The sequence below is a fragment of the Cricetulus griseus genome, chromosome 3 (assembly GCF_003668045.3).
Source record: "Cricetulus griseus strain 17A/GY chromosome 3, alternate assembly CriGri-PICRH-1.0, whole genome shotgun sequence".
Classification (NCBI taxonomy): Eukaryota; Metazoa; Chordata; class Mammalia; order Rodentia; family Cricetidae; genus Cricetulus; species Cricetulus griseus.
Window position 1 is genome coordinate 91894918 of NC_048596.1, and position 23595 is coordinate 91918512.

A 23595-nucleotide genomic window follows, 5' to 3' on the forward strand; every position below is an offset into this window, starting at 1 on the left:
AGTTGTTTATTCACCATGGACTTTTGAAGAGTAAGTACTAAGCTTATTCTCCTGAGCTTTCTCACCTGAGAGACCAAGTTATAAAGTCTCTTGAGTCACAATATCAAATATGGGAAGATCTATATATAGTGATTCCAAGTTCTTCAGGGAGAGATTCACTAAGGCATATGACTCCATGCTATGTAATATTATAAAACAGTATTGAGTCACTAAATCATATTATGAGTAAGTGATTTTTGATCAGTGTTAAAATAACTGATAATGTAGTATGAAAATCCTAGAGACAGTCATGAAGGAAGAGATCACAGCCTCTGCTTTTGTTGCTGTTTCTGTTAGAGGATTTCCTTCACAAATCTTGTCATTGATGACTGGAGATGCTGTGGAAGAGTGATACGTCAGTGCTCAGGGGTCACTAGGTGTGGTTGAGTAATCCTGTCAAGAGACATTTTGATTTGATGTCTGCTAATTCCTTCCTTCCTTCCTTCCTTCCTTCCTTCCTTCCTTCCTTCCTTCCTTCCTTTCTTTCTTTCTTTCTTTCTTTCTTTCTTTCTTTCTTTCTTTCTTTCTTTCTTTCTTTCCTTCTTTTGAGGAGAGCAGACAATGATTTCAGGAATAAGTACTTCATATGCATTAACCATCAAATTCTAGAAGTTTCTGACTGGTGTACTAGGTCAGTGAGTCCACCTCTTACCTTTCTTTGTGTACAAGGTGAAACTTAAAGAAAAGAGAGCCTGCCTAAAACTACCTGTTAGAGTTATTTAGAACAATGTAAAAGTGTTCTAAAAATTGAGAAAACATTTATGATCAGTTCATCTTAATCCTCATGATAGTTCTTTTGCTTTTAGCTTTTAAAGATTTTGTTTTCATTTTCTCATAGTAATTTCACAGACTTATGAAGAACAGAGTCATATATCAGTACTTGTAAAAAATGTGTAATGATCACGTCAGGACAGTTGGTGTTTATGTCACATCAGACATTTATCTTTCCTTTTTGCTGGTGACATTCCAAGTCTTTGCTAGCTGTATTGAAATGCACAATGAATTGTCTGCTATAGCCATTCTATCATGCTACTAAAGACAGTATTATTCTATTGTACATTGCTAGTTGGTCCAATGAAGGTTTTAAAAATAAAATAATAGTTAAAAAACTCATAACCAATCACTTTTATACATTTAGAACTGAGTACACATGAATTTTGAATTTTCTCAGAATACATATTACCTGTTGTAGGAGGTGTGTGTGTGTGTGTGTGTGTGTGTGTGTGTGTGTGTGTGTGTGTGTGCTCTCATGCATGCACACAAGGGCATACTTGCTTGTGTGCTTGCATGCATGTGGAGGCCAGAGCTCAATGCTGTATGTTCCTCAGGAGCTTGTTTTTTTGACATAAAGTGTACTAGTGAGTCATGGGGCTTGATGATTGGCCAGTGAGTCCCAGGGAACTTCTTGTCTCTACTTGTTCAGAGTTGGAATTAGAATTGTACACCACAATGCCAGACTTTTTGTGTGGATTCTAGTGATTGAATCTCGGGTTCTCATGCTTGCACAGCAAGCACATTACCAATGGAGCTATTACCCCAGCCACAACACCAATTTTAGGAGTTTTTTTTTCTGACAGTCAAAATATGTGTAAGTACTGATTTTGGATACAGGCAATTGTCTTGAATCAATGACCACAGGCCAACTTAAGGATAAACAAGCTTGTCTTCTACTCTTTACTAATGTCCTACAGATCCACACTGAAGGTCATATTATATATCTTCAAATGGCTGTATCTCTCTGGCTTCTTCATCTTCCTTGGTCAACTGCCTATGTGTTTCAGAACACCACACAGAAAGCAGAAGGCTCCATTCTAACCCTGCGGCACCATCTCAGGACCTTCTGAGTTGAACACAGCAGTCTTCATCCTTCTGTCTGTCTTCTCTCACCCTCATGATCCTTTTAAAATGGCAACCTGTGGTTATTATTGTTATCTTTTCTTGCCATCTATACACAAAGGGGTTCTCTCATTTAATTTCCCAAGCCATATCTTACTACTTCTCAATTTCTCCCACTCTGTTATGACCAGCTTCCCCTTTCTGTTAGACACTCTTCATTAAAGATAGTGCCTAAATTTTCCCAATTTCTTTTATTCTAGAAATATTGTCTTCATATTCCTTATGTTCCAGGGTCTGTTGCAGGCATTGTACATATATGCAAGAAGCCAACACAAATCTTTGTTTTCCATAGTTGTGTTCTTGTATGGGGTGGGGTAGGATTTTTATATATGAAAATACTATGTCAGTTGGCAATAAGAGGAAACAGAGGCAGGGAGCCCTGAGGTATGTTAGAGATTTTTTTAATGTGCCATGCTTGTGGAGACTCATGTCTGTTTATACAATGCCCTTAACTCTTGCTGAATTTTAGAAGCTAACAGAACAGTTGTGACTCTACAGTGCCTGGAAAATGGTAGCTACTTAATCAGGGCTTGCTGAATGATTACTTAATGATGTCATGAACTTTCTCATGCAGAGGAAATTAGGTAGAGGGACAAGAGATAAAGAGGAGTAGAGAGTGGAAACTTTCAGGTAAAAGTTTCTTAATGACCCCCAGATGAAGTTTTCCTTTTGTTTTCATAATCCCAAGCAGGGACCCAAGCATTTAGTCCTAAAAAATTCACACTTAGATAAATTCTAAGAGAATTGACCACTTCCATTCTAGTCTGAAACTAGTAAGCTTGAAACTCATTCAAACATGTTAGTGTCACCTAATATAGATACATTTAATATACAACCCTTCTATGAGCTTTTATGGAATGTTGACCATGAGCTGTCAAAACTACCCTAGTTTTAAATGTAGTGAATATGTCAAACAAATGTGCATAACACTGTTATAATTGAATGATTAATCTATCTTTTCTATATGTTATCTTCCATACGTACAACTAAGTAAAATACGTATCTCTAACGATAGAATGAAGCCAGGAATAGAATTATAAATTATTTGTATTTACTTTAGCGCTATGTTTTAATTCATAGTATATAGTATATATACTATGTATATATATATGTATATATATAGTATACTGATAGCATTTTATGATTTTAAGACTATATTTCTAAGCAGAATCTTTATTTCCCCCTTTTATGTATAAAAGATTCATTAACCCAAGTATTTAGCCATTTTCCAGAGTTGAAATGGATAATTTTTTGAAGACAGTTTTCTGTAATTCTTTGTCAGAATTCCTCAGGTAAATGGAAGCTGGAGCTAGAACTGTGGTTTTATTTTTATACACTATGTTTCTAAAATGGCCCAGGGTTCCACTATGACAATGAAGGGGCAGAATGACAGCTTTGTGGCTGAGTTCATCCTTCTGGGATTTTCTAACTATCCTGAACTACAAGGGCAGATGTTTGGAGCTTTCTTGGTTATTTATCTGGTGACTTTGATGGGAAATGCCGTCATTATGTCTGTCATCTTCCTGGACCAGAGCCTACACATCCCCATGTACCTGTTTCTGCAGAACTTGTCAGTAGTGGAAACTGGATTCAGCACAGCCGTTATGCCTGAAATGTTGGTGGTCCTGACCACTGAGAAAGCGACCATTTCCTTTGGGGGCTGTTTTGCACAGATGTATTTCATTCTTCTCTTTGGTGGGACTGAGTGTTTTCTCCTGGGGGCAATGGCTTATGACCGATTTGCTGCAATCTGCCATCCTCTGTCCTACCCAGTAATTATGAGCAAAAGAGTTTTTACGAAATTAGTGATGTGCTCATGGCTCTCAGGAACCATGATGAGTACTCTGCAGACGACATGGGTGTTTACTTTTCCCTACTGTGGCTCCAACGAAATTAATCACATCTCATGTGAAACCCCAGCAGTGCTGGAGCTTGCATGTGCTGACATTTTTTTCTTTGAAATCTATGCCTTCACAGGCACTATTCTGATCATTCTGACTCCCTTTCTGCTGATTCTCTTGTCTTACACCCGAATTCTCTTCACTATCTTGAAGATGCCATCCTCTACAGGGAGACAGAAGGCCTTTTCCACATGTGCCTCTCACCTCACATCTGTCACCCTCTTCTATGGCACAGCTAGTATGACCTATTTGCAGCCCAAATCCAGGTACTCACCAGACACCAAGAAACTGATGTCACTGGCTTACTCTCTGCTTACCCCTCTGCTCAATCCACTTATCTACAGCCTGAGAAACAAAGAGATGAAAAGGGCTGTGATGAAACTATGGGAAAGAAAAGTGGTTTTCAACACAACCTGATTTTCTGAGGAGTCACGTGATATTCAGATAGATCATAATTGATCTGTGTATGCATTAAGATGAAAACACTAAATTTCTTGGTGGGAATATGTTTAAAATTACTTTTTTATTTTTTAATATAATGTTTTTATAATCTAGTCTGAAAATTTAATGTAAAAATTTAATTCTTTATTTCTAAAACAATTATTTTAAAATTATTCCATATTTTAAAACTGAATCAGGTCATTACTCTCTTTAAACCTGTAGTCTATTGTTTCCAAGAGCTACATGTTTCCATAATACTTAGTATAACAATTTATTGATTTATTCTTGTACTGTTGATATATACAGGTAATTGTAGAGCTCTGCTATTAAGACAATGCTTCAATAAACATGTTGTTCCAAATGTTCATAAGTTTGGTGATCTTACTATTTATTCTATGGCAGATTCCTGAAATGACAACTGATGGAATGAGGCTCTCTGTGGTTATATATTTTAACCATCATTGTGAGGTGTTATATACTTGTAATCCAAGCACATGGAAAATCATGGCAGGAAGCCATGGAGTTCAAGGCCAGCTTACTCTCTTAATAAGTTCCAGGTCAGCTTGAATTTCATAGTGAAACTTTGTCTCAATAAATCAAGAACGTCCTGTGCTTTGTGCTTGTGGTTGAGGATGTGAGCTCTCAGCTTCCTGCTGTCCTGACTATGGCTTACTGCCATGCTTACTTGCCATGATGGACTCAGATCCCTCTGTATCTGTAAGCTCAAATAAACTCTTCTATAAGTTGCCTTGATCATTGTGTTTTATTATAGGCACAGAAAGTAACTAATATAGAAGAAGTTGGTACCAGAGAGTGGGGTGTTGCTATGAAGAACTTGACCATATTGCTTTTTGAAGAAATGTAGAAGACTTTGGTACTTTGGGCTAGAAATGTGGCTGAATTCTGCTAGAAGAAGAACTTAAAGGGCCATCTCTTGGGAGCAACAACGTATGACTGATATGCTTCAATTTTCTAACCTCTGTCCTACCCAGTGATAATGAGCAAAAGGGTCTTCGAGAAACTAGTAATGTTCTCATGTGTCTCAAGTACCATGATGACTACTGTGCAGACCACATGGGTGTTTAGTTTCCCCTGCTATGGCCACAGGGAAATTAACCATCTCTTCTGTGAGACTCCTCCAGTGCTGGAGCTTGCATGTGCAGACACGTTCCTGTTTAAAGTCTATGCCTTCACAGGCACTATTTTGATTGTCATGGTCCCCTTCCTGTTGTGTGATATTTTTTATTACATTCTCACAATAAAGTTTGATTCAGAGGGCAGACCTAGCTATTAGTGGATCAAAATTGATCATAGAGGTTATGTAGTACTGAGGACAGATAGAGAGACAGGAATTTATAGGGTAAGGGTTAGAGAGGGTCTCTGCCCTTTTGGATGGAGATAGGAGGCCACTGGTCACTTCTCTGCCCCTTTTTTGATCATTCAAATTCTTACTCCAATAGCGGATTCCTGAGTTTTTATTGACAAAGAATAATTAGATGAACACATCACCTTGTTGTTGATTCTCTTGTCTTACATCTGAATTCTCTTCATCATCCTGAAGATGCCATCCTCTACAGGGAGACAGAAGGCCTCTTCCACATGTGCCTCTCACCTCACATCTGTCACCCTCTTCTATGGCACTGCCCAATCCAGTGCCCAAATCTATCTACAGCCCAAATCCAGGTACTCACCAGACACCAAGAAACTAATGTCACTGGCTTACACCATGCTTACCCCTCGGCTGAATTCACTTATTTACAGCCTGAGAAACAAGGAGATGAAAAGGGCTGTGATGAAATTATGGGAAAGAAAAGTGGCTTTACATACCATCTGAGTTGCTGAGAAGCCATGTGGTATTTGGAAATCACCCATGGATACTCTGCCTTAGATTAGTAAATTATGGAAAAAGGATCTATCTCTTAAATACTTCAGTCATTTGTTTTCAAGAAATATTTACATTTTTTTTGCTCCTTCTTCGATATCTGCTTATTTCCAGAGAAAAATCCTGGGCAGGGACAAAGAGATCATTCTAGGATTGTCATACTCGTAATATTATGACAATGCTGCCCACTCTATAGAAGCTATGAAATACTTACAGTCAAGGCTATACCCCTTGAGCTTTAGCCAGGGCCCTGCCACACACTAATAAAGAATTCCATGGTCTCTCTGAGTGCCTGGTTGAATTCCTTGCTTGTCTGAATGTCTCATTGCTTGGGTATCTGGGCATCCTATGTGGGAACACTTCCAATCTTTGTTCCTTTATGTTTGTTTCCTTATCTTCATGGATGATAAATCTGTAAAACATGCAGAGGTCAGCACTGTATAATGAAAAGTTTTCCAAGCAAATGGTAGTTGGCCTCCAATTCGGCAGCCAAGGGGATGTGAAATGAAATTTGCAATGCAAGAAGAGATTCCACCACTTTTATCAAATGTTGTATTCGGAAGAGATTGGTTGGTTTGCTTGTTAGAGTTTCCTGTGAATTGAAACACTCCATCTTGGAAAGAGGTTCATTAATAAAGGACACTTATAAGGCTCAGAAAGCCCACAACTCACCAGTCTCAGGAAGTTACAAGATTCACAAGACCCCTCCCTAAGGTTATATAAACAGGAACACTTGCTGAGGGAGACTCTCTGACCTTTTAGTTACCTGTTCACAGAATCTCCAGGATTGCAGTTTTCATCCTTGTTACCCATTCTTCTTCATCTACCTTTGAGTCATTCCTGCTTCTGTAAGTAACCCTGGACAGTAAGAAACTCATTGATTTACTAAGTTGGACTTTGGTAGAACCGTTATTTTGGCTTATTGTCAGTTCCCTATCTATGGTGGTGAGTAGACATTTTTTAATGTCTCACCAAGAAGAGCTAGCACAGTGTGGTTACAGAGGTGTGAATGAATGCTGTGCCTTTATTCAGCTCTTTAGCATGGACGTCATCCTCTATTTTCCTTCTTCTCCCAATACCAATGTGAAGTCCATCATTGCACAGAGATGGGCTAAGAGGGCCTTGCTTTCACTCAAAATGGAGTCAAATGCTGTTTCAGCCAAGGTGAGGCACAGTTCCAAAACCATTATTTTATATAATGTGAACTTGTAACTATCCTGGCAAGAGTTAAGATTATTTTAAAGAGACACATGTTTCTCCTCTTTCTAGTTCTCAAGACTGTCAAAACAATGGAGTCCAAGAATCTGGAATTTCCCCCAAAAATCTCATTCTGGGGGAATAAAATGAGTAGTGGTAGCCACAGAGGAAGCTTGTCTCACAGAAAGAATTCTATTAATTCTTATCCTTTTTCAATTTACCTTGCAGGATAGACTACAGCCTAGACAACAATGATGGGTAGGGCTATATCCTGGCCAGGGCAGATTACTTATGCATACTCCTTGTTCGATATTTAAGGCTAAACTTCAGGTAAAGACCCCAATGGTGGACTTGAGGATTCATTTGACTTCTTTTTCTTCTTTCCCAGGTAGCTATGTTGAATAAATTTCCTTTCTCTGCTATTCACTATTTAATTGGCCTGTTGAGGGTGGGTGGATGAGCCTGGTTTGTCAAGGTTTTGATTCTAACAACTCTGGTAACTGTTAAATATAAAGAAGCACTAGAGATATTGCTCTTGAAAGGAAGCTAACACATAATTCCCTGCAGGAATGACATTTATTGGAGTAAATAGGCCTCAAAGCTATGATTGAGGGTTGGGTGTTTGTGGTGGGGGAGAAGTGCATTAGACAGAAGCAGTCCACTGTATGGAGACAAAAACATGCTGAAGTCTTAAATGGAAAGAGAGGCTTAACCTTTAAAATCTTGAAAGGAATTTTATTAAGATTGAAAATAAGAGACATAAATATAGATAGATGGATGATAGATAGGTGATAGGCAGATAGACTCATTTAGCCTCTTCAGAAAGAAGCCTTCAGAACATTTCCCCAAGTAACCCTCCCGCCCCAAAGAGTCTCTAAACCAATGGTTCTCAACCTGTGGGTGAGAGCCCTTTGGGAGTCAAATGATCCTTTCACAGGGGTTTCATATTAGATGTTTATATTATGATTCATAACAATAGCAAAATTGCAGTTATGAAATAGCAACAAAAATAACTATGGTTGGGAATCTTCACAATATGAGAAACCCTATTAAAGAGTCACAGCACCAGGAAGGTTGGGAACCATTGCTCTAGCCCAATCTTCAGAATAAATGGAAAATCTACCTTATATAATATTTTAGGGGTGGTGGGAAGTTTCCACTCATGCAATTTAGTTCAACATAGCTTGTATGACAAAGAGCATTGAGGAGTAAAGCACTGTACACCAAGAGCTGTCAAGTCATATTACTGACTCCTTAACTGTGTCCCAAAGAGCTGCAGGGGGACTAGACTTAGGCTATTGGATATGGTCTAACAGTAACAAAATAACTTAGAATATTAAATAGTGCCTTTTAAAACTTTTGCTAAATAAATGATATTTTGGTCTTGATGTTGTTGCTGTTTTCTTTTTAATACACTATTGCATGCATATAATGTGTGCCCCTTTTATTTGAAATCTAACATATACACATAGAAAGGGCACAAATAATTCTACATTTTGATGACTTCTCACAAACTGTTTACACTTAGCAAACATCATCAATGACATGGTGATAGAGATTATAATGGTATAAATGCAAGCTCTTATGAGATACATTGGTGAAGGAAATGAAAATTCATGTGGAGCAGCATATCCCATATCTGGGGCATGCTACCACTGCATGCCTGGGCATGTCATCCCATTAAGTGATTTATTTAGGAGGGGTGCTTGCATTGAGTACTGAGAATGAAAACCTCTTCCCTGAGGTTATGTGGTATAATTCCTTTTGGATCCAGAATACATAGAATATGGTTCTTTTATTTTTATAAAGAAAGTAAAGAATCATGGCTCAGTGAGGTTCTCAAAGTCAAGTCAGCTGGTCCCAATTTCTGACTACAGCCTATTTACACAGGAGATCACCTATGAGGATATTTTTCTCATGGTTTTTACAACTCCTTTTTTATTTTTGGAAAATGTAGAAATTCTGGGTCAGGGATACCCAGGCTTTCTATTGCCCAGGCTTGCCCAGGCATGTGCTTGAAAATTGTTTCTCTTCATTGCAGAGACTGTATGCTGTCTAATGAAATCCTCTACATCGCATTCTCATCCCATACATCTCTGCTTTCCTGCTTACAATGTTCATTCTGTCTCTGTTTTAATTTCTATATGGAGATGTCATGGTGAAGTCTCTCGTGTAAGAGAGATTTAGCCCCGGTGGACACAGGGAGGAGAGATGCTTCAAGCTTCTTCCCTAGAGCTCTCTCACCTAAGGGATCAAATTCAAGGCTGTTTAGTTTACCACAGAGTAGAAGAATATCTACATGCTGCAATTTCAAGTTCCTTACAGAGAGAATGACTAAGGCACACAACTGTCATGTAATTTTACAAAATCAGTGCCCTGAGTCATATTTGTGAACAGGTGGCTTCAGAGCATGGGGATTACTGACACAGAGACACTAGGTAAGGAAGTGCAGCTTCTGCTTGTAACTAGGTTTTTCCTTTAAAGTTGTCCTCTCTGACTGCTGGAGGCCTTCTGCAAGAGACACCTCAGTGCTCAGGGATCATAGGCACAGCTGAATCATTTGACTCTTAAGGGTTTGTGTCTGATAATTTCATTTGTGTTTTTCAGAGAAGAACGGACATAATTTCAGGGATCAACACTTTGGTGTACTAATCATAGCTTAGAATTTCTGACTAGAACACTTTGTCACTGAGTCCAGAGTTTACCATTTTCATTCAGAGATTGAAACCTAAGGAATGAATTGCCCACTGCCACTATTTTTCTGAGTTATCCAAGACATTAGTGTCTTTAAGCTATTAAGAGATCAGTTGTTCAATTGTTCTTTATTACTCATGGTAGTATTTATTTCATTTTTTGTTTAGGTTTTAAACTCACACACATATAATATACACACATATACATATCTCTATATATTCTTTCTCTGTATATTCACACATAATAATTGCATGTATATATTGGCTGTAGTGCTACACCTCAATTTATAAAGTGTACAATGGTCAGATAAAAACAATTAGCATTTCTATTACTTGAGGTGTGCATTTCTCTGTGTTGGGGGTATTCTAAACTTTTACTACCCCGTTTTGGAATGAACAGCAGGTTGTTGTGAGTGCTAGCCCTCCTCTTGTGCTAGGAATATTGTCTTAATATGTCTTACAGACTAAGGACTGTTGTAGACTAGATGTTGTGCATATCTCCAAGAAGCAAACAAAAACTTTTGTTTTTCATGGCTATGTTCTTAAGATGGGTTACATTTTTGTATATAGAAATACATTCTGAAATAAGAAAAGAGGGGTGAGAGTCAGAGTTCTGAAGTTGGAATAGCACCCTGTTAAAAAGCCATGCTTGTCTCCTGTAGCATGCTAAGTTTTTACTGATTTCTGGACTTCAATGTGTTTGGGACCATATAGAGCCTAGAAAATAGTTGGTTGCTGATCAGAACTTGTTGAGTACTTAATGATTTCATGAACTTTTGGGACAGGAGGGGACTGAAGGAAGTAGAGAGACAAGAGAGGGAAGAGTGGAAATTCTCAAATTACAGCTTTGTGATGACCTTTAGGGGGGCTTTTTTTTTTTTAAAGCCATCATGGCCACAAAGATGGACATTGATATTTATCCCTCAAAATGTCACATCTGGATAAATTCTAATAGAAGTGGCTAGTTCTGGTCTTGGTAGAATTTAATAAGCTTGATGTCAATTCACACAAACTGTATCACCCAATACAAGCACATTGAAAATACAACCTCCTCTATGTGTTTATATACAGTGTTGTTACTTTTAACAGCGACATCCAATTTTGTCAAACTTGAATGCTATGAATTTTAAAGATGTATCTAAGACAGATATTATAATATTATAATAATATTATATGGACTGAGCAGTTATAGTTAGGAATAATATGTATATGCATGTACACATGCATGTAACATATATCCTCGAAAAAAGTGGCCATGAAGTAATTAAAAAGTATATAACATTTCCATAACTGAATTGTTAGGTTATTTTGAAATTTTTTGTTAGGTTTTAAATATTTAATCTATGTACTTTATTTTTTATGGTCTTAAGTTTTATATTTACCTAATATTGCCTATAATGATGGTATAGAGTTAGAATAGGCATTGGAAAACATTTCTTTTTTTTTTTTTTTGGTTTTTCGAGACAGGGTTTCTCTGTGTAGCTTTGGAGCCTATCCTGGCACTGGCTCTGGAGACCAGGCTGGCCTCAAACTCAAAGAGATCCACCTGCCTCTGCCTCTCGAGTGCTGGGATTAAAGGCGTGTGCCACCAACATCAGGCCATGGAAAACATTTCTATTAACTTTAAAGCTGTTTAGTTTTCAAACCACACAGCATACAACCTGTGTTAGAAAATGGACAGTATTTTATGTTTCAGACTGGATTTCTTAGCAAGAATTCTCCATTTATATTTCAAGGACTCACTAATTCAAGTTTTTAACTGTGATGCTGGTCTCTTCTTTTCATGCTCTGCATTAGGGACAAGGTAGCTATTTGACTGGGACTTCTTTTGTTGTACACTGTGTTCCTGAGAAAATGTAGGACTCCACTCCTGCAATGAGGAGGCAGAATGACAGCTCTGTCACTGAGTTCATCCTCTTGGGCTTTTCTCACCTTCCTGAACTGCAAGCACACATGTTTGGAGCTTTCTTGGTTATTTATCTGATGACTGTTACAGGAAATGCTACAATTGTCACTGTCATCTTCTTGGACCAGAGCCTGCATATCCCCATGTACCTGTTTCTGCAGAACTTGTCTGTGGTGGAAGCGAGCTTTAGCACAGCCATTATGCCAGAAATGCTGGTGGTCCTGACCTCTGAGAAAGCAACCATTTCCTTTTGGGGCTGTTTTGCACAGATGTATTTCATTCTTCTCTTTGGTGGAACTGAGTGTTTCCTCCTGGGGGCAATGGCTTATGACCGATTTGCTGCAATCTGCCATCCTCTGTCCTACCCGGTGATTATGAACAAAAGGGTTTTTGTGAAACTGGTGATGTGCTCATGGGTCTTGGGCATCATGGTGGCTACTGTACAAACCACATGGGTGTTTAGCTTCCCTTTTTGTGGTCCTAGTAAAATTAATCATATATCATGTGAAACCCCGGCAGTGCTAGAGCTTGCATGTGCAGACACGTTCCTGTTTGAAGTCTATGCCTTCACAGGCACCATTTTGATTGTCATGGTCCCCTTCCTGTTGATACTCTTGTCTTATACTCGAATTCTCTTTACCATCCTGAAGATGCCATCCTCTACAGGGAGACAGAAGGCCTTTTCCACATGTGCCTCTCACCTCACGTCTGTCACCCTCTTCTATGGCACAGCCTGCATGACTTATCTACAGCCCAAATCCAGGTACTCACCAGACACCAAGAAACTGATGTCAATGGCTTACTCTCTGCTTACCCCTCTGCTCAATCCACTTATCTACAGCCTGAGAAACAAAGAGATGAAAAAGGCTTTGGTGAAATTATGGGAAAGAAAAGTAGCTTTACATACCATCTGAGCTGCTGAGAAGTCATGTGGTATTTGGAAATCACCCAAAGAAACTCTACCGTAGATTAGTAAATCATGGAGTAGGGATCTGTCTCTTAATACTTCAGTCATTTGTTTTTACTAAATATATACACTTTATAGAAGGATGTAATAGTTTTTGGATTTTTGTGAATTTTATACATACAGATTATCTTTACAATTTTGTCATTGAGATGATGCTTCAATAAGATCTAATTCACATATTCATGTTTGTTGCTTTGTTCTCAGGGCATACAATGGGATGGATGATGTCTTTCTATGTATGACATCTATCTATCTATCTATCTATCTATCTATCTATCTATCTATCTATCTATCTATCATCTATCACTTATCATTCAATGTAGTTTGATCTGGTATGTGTCTCTGTGTTTGATTGTACATCCATTTCTGGGAATTAAACTCACAGCCATACTCTGGTTAAGCAATTGCTCTGTCTCTGTGCTATTACCCCAACCAGTATTCATCAACTTGAATAACTAATGTAGAATTACTTTTAAAAATTATTAAAAATGCTTTAGACTGACCAAAAGGTACATTGAGACTCACTAACATCCAGAATATCAAGAAAATAACAGATATATTGATGACATTTGATGTTTCTGGGATGAAAGTGTATGAGTTAAAAAAATCCACAAATTTACTTGGGAGGCTCAGACTAGTCCTCATTTCTGTGATGGTCTCTATTTGCTTAAAGAGAGGCTTCTTTGATGAGGGTTGCTAATTATACTTTTCTGTGGGTGTAAGGATACGATTTGGAATATAGTAAGGAATTATGCTGCTCTAGCAAAGTCTCAGAAGCAGATTTTTTCTAAGGTCCATGACATTACTGGTCCTAGGGAGTTGACTAAGTTTTCAGTACCAGGCATGATTTCTGACCTGGTGATTGGGCCATAAGTCCAATTAGACAGCTATTGGTTGCCACTGACCTGTGAATGCAATAAAAGTACGTTTTAATAGCACAGTAGAATATCATTGCTGACATCTTAGTGTGCTCTGCAAAATAAGTAGTAGGTAAGATTTTGAATGCCCCCCCACCCAAAATAATAAATGATAAATGTCTAAGGTAGCAGAAATGCTAATTGTCTTGTTATGGTCATTAAACAATGTATACATGATAAGAAATATTGTGTACCTCAAAATAACAGGCAAATAATGCATGGCAATTAATATATATATATATATATATATATATATATATATATATATATTATTGCTGTGTCTGCTTAGCTTCCTCACCTTTCTGGTCAATTTCTTCTGTATCTTAGAGCATCATACAAAGACTAGTAGGCTCTGTTCTTGTCCCATGATGTCAAAAGTGACATTCTGACTTTAGCATGCCTATTTTCCTCCTCCAACCTTTAGTGTTGACTAGGATGCTGTAAAATAGAACACCCAAAGCATCTAAATCAGTAAACTATTTGGTGTTATGCTTTTCTTTTTAAAATTTTTATTTATTCATTCTTTTCTTATATACCACATCCCAGGGCCAGCCTCCCCTCTCTCCCTTACCCCACCCTAGACCCACTGTTCCTCTGTTTCTCTTCAGAAAAGAGCAGGCCTCCCATGGTATCAACTGAACTTGACATAATAAGATGCAATAAATAACACTAGGCATATACCCTCATATTAAGGCTGGATGAGGCAACTTAGTAGGAGGAAATAGGTCTCATGAGCAGGCAAAAGAGTCATAAATACCCCCACTGCCATTGGTAGGAGTCCAACAAAACTCCCAAGTTAAGCATGTATGAAGAGGGCCTAGAAGACTCTGTGGTTGCCACTTTAGTCTCTGTGAGCCCCTGTGTGCCCTGCTTAGTTGACCCTGTGGGCCATGTTTTTCTGGTTTTATGCTATTCAATTTCTTACAACTATCACTACAGGAATTTAAGAAAAAAACAAATTCTGGAGTTATTGTTAGTTCCTTTAATTGTCACATACCACTCTCTTTATTTTGAACATAATTAGTGTTTTGAATAAAGGCATCTCAATGTCCTAATAGCTGTATTATCATGCTGTTTGGGTTATGGGTGTGGCTTCTGATGTTATAAGGAGACATATTCTCACAGCTAAATCTCTGATACTCTGACTTTTGTTTATGGAACCTGGTGGAATTATAGAGAAAATATATCCCTGAGGCGGTCAAAGAATATGTAGGTCTTTATCCCCACTGTGGGATACAAATGTGATTGTTTAACTATTTCTATTTTGTTTAATTTTTGAAATTAAGATTTATTCTGCCTGCCACCTCTTTTACAGAATAAATAGGCATTTTGCAATAATGTTCAAATTTCCAGACTCTAGAACTATAGAACAAAAACTTCTTTTGTTAATGTCATCCAATCTTCAATGCATTACTACATTAGCCCATGGAAACCAGAGTGCATATAGTTTTGGAGGTATTTCATTCTATTCCTCATGATATATAATGTTTATTAAAGAAGACTTATTAAAAAATCCATGACTTAGAGTCAACTGAACAATTGCTACTTTATAATCTGTAAATATATATATTGAAAGTATGATCTGTCTAGGTTTTGTTTTCTACTGTGTTTTCTGATAATATAAGCTCTTACAATTAGAAATTTTGATCTTTTCCTGTTATGTGAAAAGTTTCTTTGAATGCCTGTCATCATTGTTTCTGTTCTGATTATTGTGACATAATGGAATGCCTCTTAACAGTGTGGCTTCCTTGCTGCTTTAGAATGGTGACAAGATTCCCATTCATCAGTGCCTTTCTTGGGGAGGATCCCTCTTATACCACGAGCTTGCTTTGTCACTGATCTTAGCTCACTTTTATGCCATTTATCCAGTAGCAGAGGCCTGAAGCAATCACATTTTTGGTGGTATTCTATAAATAACACCCACAAAGTCATCCTGCTAATGTTCCATCTATATATATCTGTTGAGTTCTAGTAACCATTAACTCACTGGGCCTAACAAATTAAGCACAATGGGGTTATCCTGTGAAGGGAAGATTTTAGTGTTTGTAAAATGGCACCTACGGATAGGCACTGTGCCAGCAAGAAAAGAAAGATAGTATAATGAGAGAAACTCGTTTTAAGCAAATGAAACATGTATTTAAACATTTTTACAATTATAATGGTTGTAAAGGAAACAGAGGATACCACGATGCAATAACAAGAAGGTCTTGGCCACTTCTCTCCTGGGAAGGCATAGGGGTGACAGAAGAGGGATTAATAAGAAAAGGGAAAGATTCTTTGAGAAAGTGAGCTTTTAAACCTTTGCAGGGGTCCTTAAAGGCTGATACAAGAGCTAGAAAGATCACTGGGACAATAGACGGTGGAACAATCCAGGAGGAAGGGACAGAGTGTTTACAGGTCTCAGTGTGAATCATTCCAGGAAAGAAAGATCTGTAGAGGACATGGGGGTAGGGAGTGGTGTGGAGAGCTGAGCAAAATAAAACATGAAGTTTCAGGGACAGTGAGAAGCCTGCATTTCACTTAGTAGCTATAGTTGGATAATGAAAAGCTTTGTGCCAAGGAGAGACATTGATGGGGGATGTCCTTCTGTATATATGTTTCTCTTGTTTGTTGATGAATAAAACACTGTTTGTCCATTAGCCATGCAGAAAGGATAGGCGAGGCTACAAGAGGAAGGAGAGAGGCAGAGAGAGGCTGTGGAGAGACGCCGTGCTGCCTGCAGAGTAACATGCTGGATTATGGGTAAGCCACAGGCTCCTGGTAATATACAGATTAATAGAAATGGGTTAATAATTAAGACAGAGCTTGCCAGTAAGAAGCTCTCAACATCAGCCAACAGTTTATAAATTAATATAGTGTCTATGTGTTTATTTGGGGAGGTGGGACCTGGTGGAACAGAAACCTCCATCTTCAAGACATGACCATATTTGCACTTTTGAAATATCATCCTGGCTGGTGAATAACTGATAGGAAGAATGAAGGAGTGGAAATAGGTAAGGAAGAGTCAAAGTCTGCTACCCAAGCCAGAAGGATGCTGGCTCAGTCTAAGAGGTTGGTGGAGGAATCAGAAATGAGAGTGTTTCTATGCATACTTAAGAAATCATACTGACTGACTTGGTATGGCTGGATCAGATAAAAGAGAAGGCAGTGTCAGGGATGAGACTATATTTCAGGGTGGAGCATAGGTAGAGGCTTTGATTATCGAGAAATGAAACATTAGCAGAAAAGACTATTTGTGGGCAGTTGCAATCCACTTTTGAGCAAGTAACACTTAGGTTGCGTGTGTGAAAGTAGTCAACCAGCCTGGCTCAGAGCAGTGATCTGAATTCTGGGAGGACAGAATTATAGGGCAAAATCTGGGAAGGGATGCTGACTCTGGGAAGGTATCTTTGAAAATTCATCATTATTGTTTATTATGTGAATTTTTGCAATACAAACAAAAGATGGATAGAAATAAATGCAGAATGGTAACTTTTTATTTTTCTATTTAAGATGTCATTAGTCCCATTTCTAGTAAAACTGAGTAATGGTAGAAACAGGTTGGTCATTAGCTTCACAATTTGCCTAGAAATGATCCACAAATGCATGTTCTCTCTGTGTCTTACCAGAAAGTGCAAACTTGGAGTTAGAAGGAAAGTTTCCTTGTTAGTTCCTACCACATGAAATGTAATAAATATGTGCTTCTAGGCTCTATGTTCAGAGCCACCCTGGTCTATATAATGAGTTCCAGGCCACCCAATACTACAAATTGAGACTTTGTTTAAAAAAAACCAAAAAAAAAAAAAAAACCAAAAAAGCAAGCAATCCCCAGCAACATCAACAAACAAAACCCAAAAGTTTCAATCAAAATTGGTATGGCGCTTCCTTCCCTTTCCTCTCACAGATCCACAAGGAGGAGTGAGCCTCTGCTCTTACCCAACCCCAGTCCAAACCATCATTCACCCCGACCTCCCTGGGCCTGCGCCTGCTTGGGGTAGACATGCCCAGACAGAGAGTAGCTCCCTGAATCTGGAAACACCCCACTCTTCCATCCCTTTCCGCCGACCGATCCACAACGAGAGTGAGGAGACTACCAGGAGAGCCAAGAACATCCAGAGTTGTGGACATTGAATTCCTGGCCCCCACACACCACTGGGTCACAAGAGAAGATAGAGAGACCCCACCTGCACCCACTAAAAGAAGATATGGGAAGAAGACAGAATAAGATTTCATGCAACAACAGAAAGACCAATATGACACCACCAGAATCTAGGGACTCCACTCCAGCAAGATCTGAAAAGCCCAACACAGAGCATGAAGATGAGATGGACCTCAAAAATTATCTCAGCAAGATGATAGAGACCTTTAAAGAGGAAACAAGAAAATCCCTTAAAGAAATAGAAGAAAAAGCAAACAAAAAATTACATGAAATGGAGGAAAAGACAAACCAAAAAATTCAAGAAATAAACAAATCTCTTAAAGAATCTAAAGAAACCCCCCAAAAACCATCCAAACAAGTGAAGGAAGTTCTTGAAACAGTTCAAAGCATGAAAGCTGAAATAGACACAATAAAGAAAACACAGAATGAGGCGATGCTGGAAATGGAAAGGCTGGATAAACCATAAGGAACTAAAGATGTGAGTATAGCAAATAGAATTCAAGAGATGGAAGAGAGAATCTCAGCTATTGAAGACTCGCTAGAGGATATACATTCATCAACCAAAGAAAACCTCAAGTCCAACAAATCCCTAACACAAAATATCCAGGAAATATGGGACACCATAAAAAGACCAAACCTAAGAATAATAGGTATAGAAGAAGGTGAAGAAACACTGCTCAAAGGTACAGAAAACATATTCAACAAAATTATAGAAGAAAACTTCCCCAACCTACAGAAGGATATGCCTATGAAAGTACAAGAAGCTTACAGGACACCAAACAGATTGGGCCACAAAAAGAAATCCCCATGACACATAATAATCAAAACACCAAATCTACAGAATAAAGAGAAAATATTAAGAGCAGCAAAGGAAAAAGGCCAAGTAACATATAAAGGCAAACCAATCAGAATCACACCCGACTTCTCAATGGAAACTCTGAAAGCCAGAAGGTCTTGGATAGATACCCTACAAGCACTAAGGGAGCATGGATGTCAACCCAGACTACTGTACCCAGCAAAACTTTCAATCACTATAGATGGAGAAAACAAGATATTCCATGACAAAAACAGATTTAAACAATACATATCCACAAATCCAGCACTACAGAAGGTTCTGGAAGGAAAACTCCAACCCAACAAACATAACTACACTCACAAAAACACTGGCAATAGATAATCTAATTTTACCAAACACAAAAAGAAACAGGAGGGCGAAATCCACACAGAATGACACCACCAACAATAAATCCAAAACAAAGAAGAACCAATGAACAATGGACATTAATAATCCCTAAATGTCAATGGTCTTAACTTACCCATAAAAAGATATAGGCTAACAGAATGAATACGAAGACAGAATCCATCCTTCTGCTGTTTACAAGAAACACACCTCAATTTCAAAGACAGGTGATACCTCAGAGTAAAAGGATGGGAAAAAAATTTTCCAATCAAATGGGCTCAAGAAACAAGCTGGGTTAGCAATCCTAATATCTAACCAATTAGACTTTAAAATCAATCAAAAGAGATGAAGAAGGGCATTTTAAACTCATCACAGGAAAAGTCCATCAAGATGAAATCTCAATCCTGAACATCTATGCTCCAAATAAGAAGGCACCCACATTTGTAAAAGAAACATTACTAAAGCTAAAACCACACATAAAACCACACACACTTATAGTAGGAGACTTCAACACCCCCTTACACCACTAGACAGGACCACCAGACAGAAACTTAACAAATAAACAAAGGATCTGACAGAAGTTATGACCCACCTGGTTTTAACAGATATCTATAGAACATTCCATCCAAACACAAAAGAATATACCTTCTTCTCAGTGCCACATGGAACCTTCTCAAAAATTGACCACATAGTTGGCAGCAAAGCAAACCTCCACAGTTACAAAAGAATTGAAATAACCCCCTGTATTTTATCAGACCACCATGCATTAAAGCTAGAATTCAACAGCAATATGAATTGCAGAAAACCTACATTCGTGTGGAAAATGAATAACACCCAATTGCACCATTCCTGGGTTGAGGAAGAAATAAAAAAAGAAATTAAAGACTTCCTAGAATTTAATGAGAATGTAGACACAACATACCCAAACTTATGGGACACTCTGAAAGCAGTGCTAAGAGGGAAGTTCATAGCACTAAGTGCCCACATGAAGAAACTGGAGGAAAGTCACATTAGAGAATTGACAGAACAACTGAAAGCTTTAGAGCAAAAAGAAGCAAAATCACCAAGGAGGAGTAGATGCTAGGAAATAATCAACCTGAAATCAACAAAGTAGAAACTAGGAAAACAGTACAAAAAATCCATGAAAAAAGAGCTGGTTCTTTGAGAAGATCAATAAGATAGACAAACCTCTAGCCAAACTAACCAAAAGGCAGAGAGAGAGCATGCTAATTAACAAAATCAGAAATGAATAGGGGGATACAACAACAGACACTGAGGAAATCTAGAGAATCTTTAGGTCATACTTTGAAAACCTGTACTCCACAAAATTCGAAAATCTAAAGGAAATGGACAGTTTTCTGGATAAATATCACTTACCAAAATTAAACCAAGATCAGATAAACAGTTTAAATAGACCTATAACCCCTAATGACATAGAAGCAGTCATCAAAAGCCTCCCAACCAAAAAAAGCCCAGGGCCAGATGGCTTCACTGCAGAATTCTACCAGAAATTCAAACAAGAACTAATTCCAGTTCTCCTCAAACTGTTCCGCAAATAGAAGCAGATGGGATATTGCCAAACTCTTTCTACGAGGCTACAATCACTTTGATACCCAAGCCACAAAAAGATATGATTAAGAAAGAGAACTACAGACCTATATCCCTCATGAACATCGATGCTAAAACACACAATCAAATATTGGCGAACCGAATCCAAGAACATATCAGGAATATCATCCACCATGATCAAGTAGGCTTCATCCCAGGGATGCAAGGATGGTTCAACATATGAAAATCCATCAATGTAATCCACTATATAAACAAACTGAAAAAGAAAAACCACATGATCATCTCATTAGATGCTGAAAAAGCCTTTGACAAAATCCAACATCCCTTCATGATAAAGACCTTGGAGAGAACAGGAATAACAGGAACATATCTAAACATGATAAACGCAATATATACCAAACCAATAGCCAACATCAAAGTAAATGGAGAGAAACTCAAAGCGTTTCCTCTAAAATCAGGAACAAGACAAGGCTGTCCACTCTCTCCATTCTCTTCAATATTGTACTTGAAGTTCTAGCTAGAGCAATAAGACAAGAAAAGGGGATCAAAGGGATACAAATTGGAAAGGAAGAAGTCAAACATCCACTATTTGCCGATGACATGATAGTCTACATTAGTGACCCGAAAAACTCTACCAGGGAACTCCTACAGCTGATAAACACCTTCAACAAGGTAGCAGGATACAAAATCAACTCAAAAAATCAGTAGCCCTACTATATACAGATGATAAATCCAATGAGAAAGAAATCAGGGAAGCATCGCCTTTCACAATAGCCACAAGCAACATAAAATATCTTGGGGTAACACTAACCAAAAAAGTGAAAGACCTGTACAATAAGAACTTTGAGACTTTAAAGAAAGAAATTAAAGAAGATACCAGAAAATGGAAAGATCTCCCATGCTCTTGGATAGGTAGAATTAACATAGTAAAAATGGCAATCCTGCCAAAAGCAATCTACAGATTCAATGCAATCCCCATCAAAATCCCAACACAGGTTTTCACAGACATTGAAAGAACAATACTTAAGTTTATATGGAAAAATAAAAAGCCCAGGATAGCCAAAACAACTCTTTACAATAAAGGATCTTCTGGAGGCATCACCATTCCCGACTTCAAGCTCTACTATAGAGCCATAGTTCTGAAAACAGCTTGGTATTGGCACAAAAATAGACAGATAGACCAACGGAATCGAATTGAAAACCCTGATATTGACGCACCCACCTATGAATACCTTATTTTTGACAAAGGTGCTTAATCTGTACAATGGAAAAAAGATAGTATCTTCAACAAATGGTGGTGTCACAATTGGATTCGGAATGCAGAAAATTGCAGATAGATCCATACCTGTCACCATGCACAAAACTTAAGTGCAAATGGATCAAAGATCTCAGTATAAATCCAGCCACACTGAATCTTCTAGAAGAGAAAGTGGGAATTACCCTTGAACAAATTGGCACAGAAGACTGCTTCCTGAACATTACGCCAGTAGCACAGACATTGAGGTGTGCAATTAATAAATGGGACCACCTGAAACTGAGAAGCTTCTGCAAGGCAAAGGAAACAGTCAGTAAGACAAAACGACCACCCACTGAATGGGAAAAGATTTTCACCAATCCCACACCTGACAGAGGACTGATTTCCAAAATATATAAGGAGCTCAAGATGCTAGCCACCAATACACCAAACAATGAAATTAAAAAGTGGGGTGCAGAACTAAATAGAGAATTCTCAAAAGTGGAATCTGAAATGGCTGAAAAACACTTAAGAAAGTGCTCAAAATCCTTGGCCATCAGAGAAATGCAACTCAAAACAACTCTGAGACACCACTTCACACCTGTCAGAATGGCTAAAATCAAAAATAACAATGACAATCTATGCTGAAGAGGATGTGGAGAAAAAGGAACACTCCTCCATTGCTGGTGGGAGTGCGAACTTGTAAGACCACTCTGGAAATCAGTATGGCGGTTGCTCAGAAAAATCGGAATCAGTCTACCTCAAGATCCAGCCATTCCTTTCTTGGGTATATACCCAAATAATGCATGTTCATACAACGAGGACATATGTTCAACCATGTTCATAGCAGCATTGTTTGTAATAGCCAGAACCTGGAAGCAACCTAGATGCCCCTCAACTGAAGGATGGATTGAGAAAATGTGGTACATTTATACCATGGAGTACTACTCAGCAGAAAAAAAGCAATGGAATCTTGAAATTCGCAGGCAAATGGAGGGAACTAGAGGAAACCATCCTGGGTGAGGTAATCCAGTTACAAAAAGACAAACATGGTATGTACTCACTGATATATGAATTTTAGACATACAGCAAAGGATTACCAGCCTATAATGCTCTTCACCAAAGAAACTGGGAAACATGAAGGACTCCAAGGTATAAATGGACCCCAGGAATGGGAAGTGGCATGAACTCCCGAACTAATTGGGAGCTTGAGGGTAGGGGAGAGGGAGCTGCCACAATAAGAGCAAGAGAAGAGTAGAGGAGAGGAAATGGAGGAGCAGAAATATTGAGTTGGAGGAAGAACAGAGGAGAGAGAGCAGGATGAGAGATACTATATCAGAGGGAGCCACTATAGGTCCGTGAAGAGATCTGGAACTAGGGAGATCTCAAGAGACTACAAGGATGACATGATCTGACAATGCAGGCAAGGGTGGAGAGGATAACCTATAAGCCCTTCCCCTAAAATGAGATTGATGACTTCTCTTTATGCCATCCTAGAGCCCCCAACCAATGGCTGTTGCAAGCAGAGACAGACATCCACAGAAATACACTGAGCTGAAATCTGGAATTTAGTTGAAGAGAGGGAGGAATGAAGATCGAAGGGGTCTGTATCAGGTTGGAGAAACCCACAGGAAC

The 23595-nt window shown here is 38.4% G+C and overlaps 2 protein-coding genes and 1 pseudogene across 2 annotated transcripts; all 3 read left to right on the forward strand.

Moving 5' to 3' along the window:
- The first annotated feature begins 3293 nt into the window (after positions 1-3293).
- LOC100772035 (olfactory receptor 10A6) lies at positions 3294-4253 on the forward strand. Its single transcript, XM_027410337.1, has one exon. The coding sequence runs from the start codon at positions 3303-3305 to the stop codon at positions 4251-4253; it is 951 nt and encodes a 316-aa protein (XP_027266138.1). The 5' UTR covers positions 3294-3302.
- Positions 4254-4970: 717 nt separating this feature from the next.
- LOC100773196 lies at positions 4971-6111 on the forward strand (annotated as a pseudogene).
- Positions 6112-11918: 5807 nt separating this feature from the next.
- Positions 11919-12869, forward strand: LOC100773478 (olfactory receptor 10A3). The gene has a single exon (XM_027410336.1). The coding sequence runs from the start codon at positions 11925-11927 to the stop codon at positions 12867-12869; it is 945 nt and encodes a 314-aa protein (XP_027266137.1). The 5' UTR covers positions 11919-11924.
- The last annotated feature ends 10726 nt before the right edge of the window (positions 12870-23595 follow it).

Excerpts from the sequence above, each read along its gene's own strand:
- LOC100772035 (XM_027410337.1), top strand. The coding sequence starts at position 3,303 with ATGACAATGAAGGGGCAGAATGACAGCTTTGTGGCTGAGTTCATCCTT.
- LOC100773478 (XM_027410336.1), top strand. The coding sequence starts at position 11,925 with ATGAGGAGGCAGAATGACAGCTCTGTCACTGAGTTCATCCTCTTGGGC.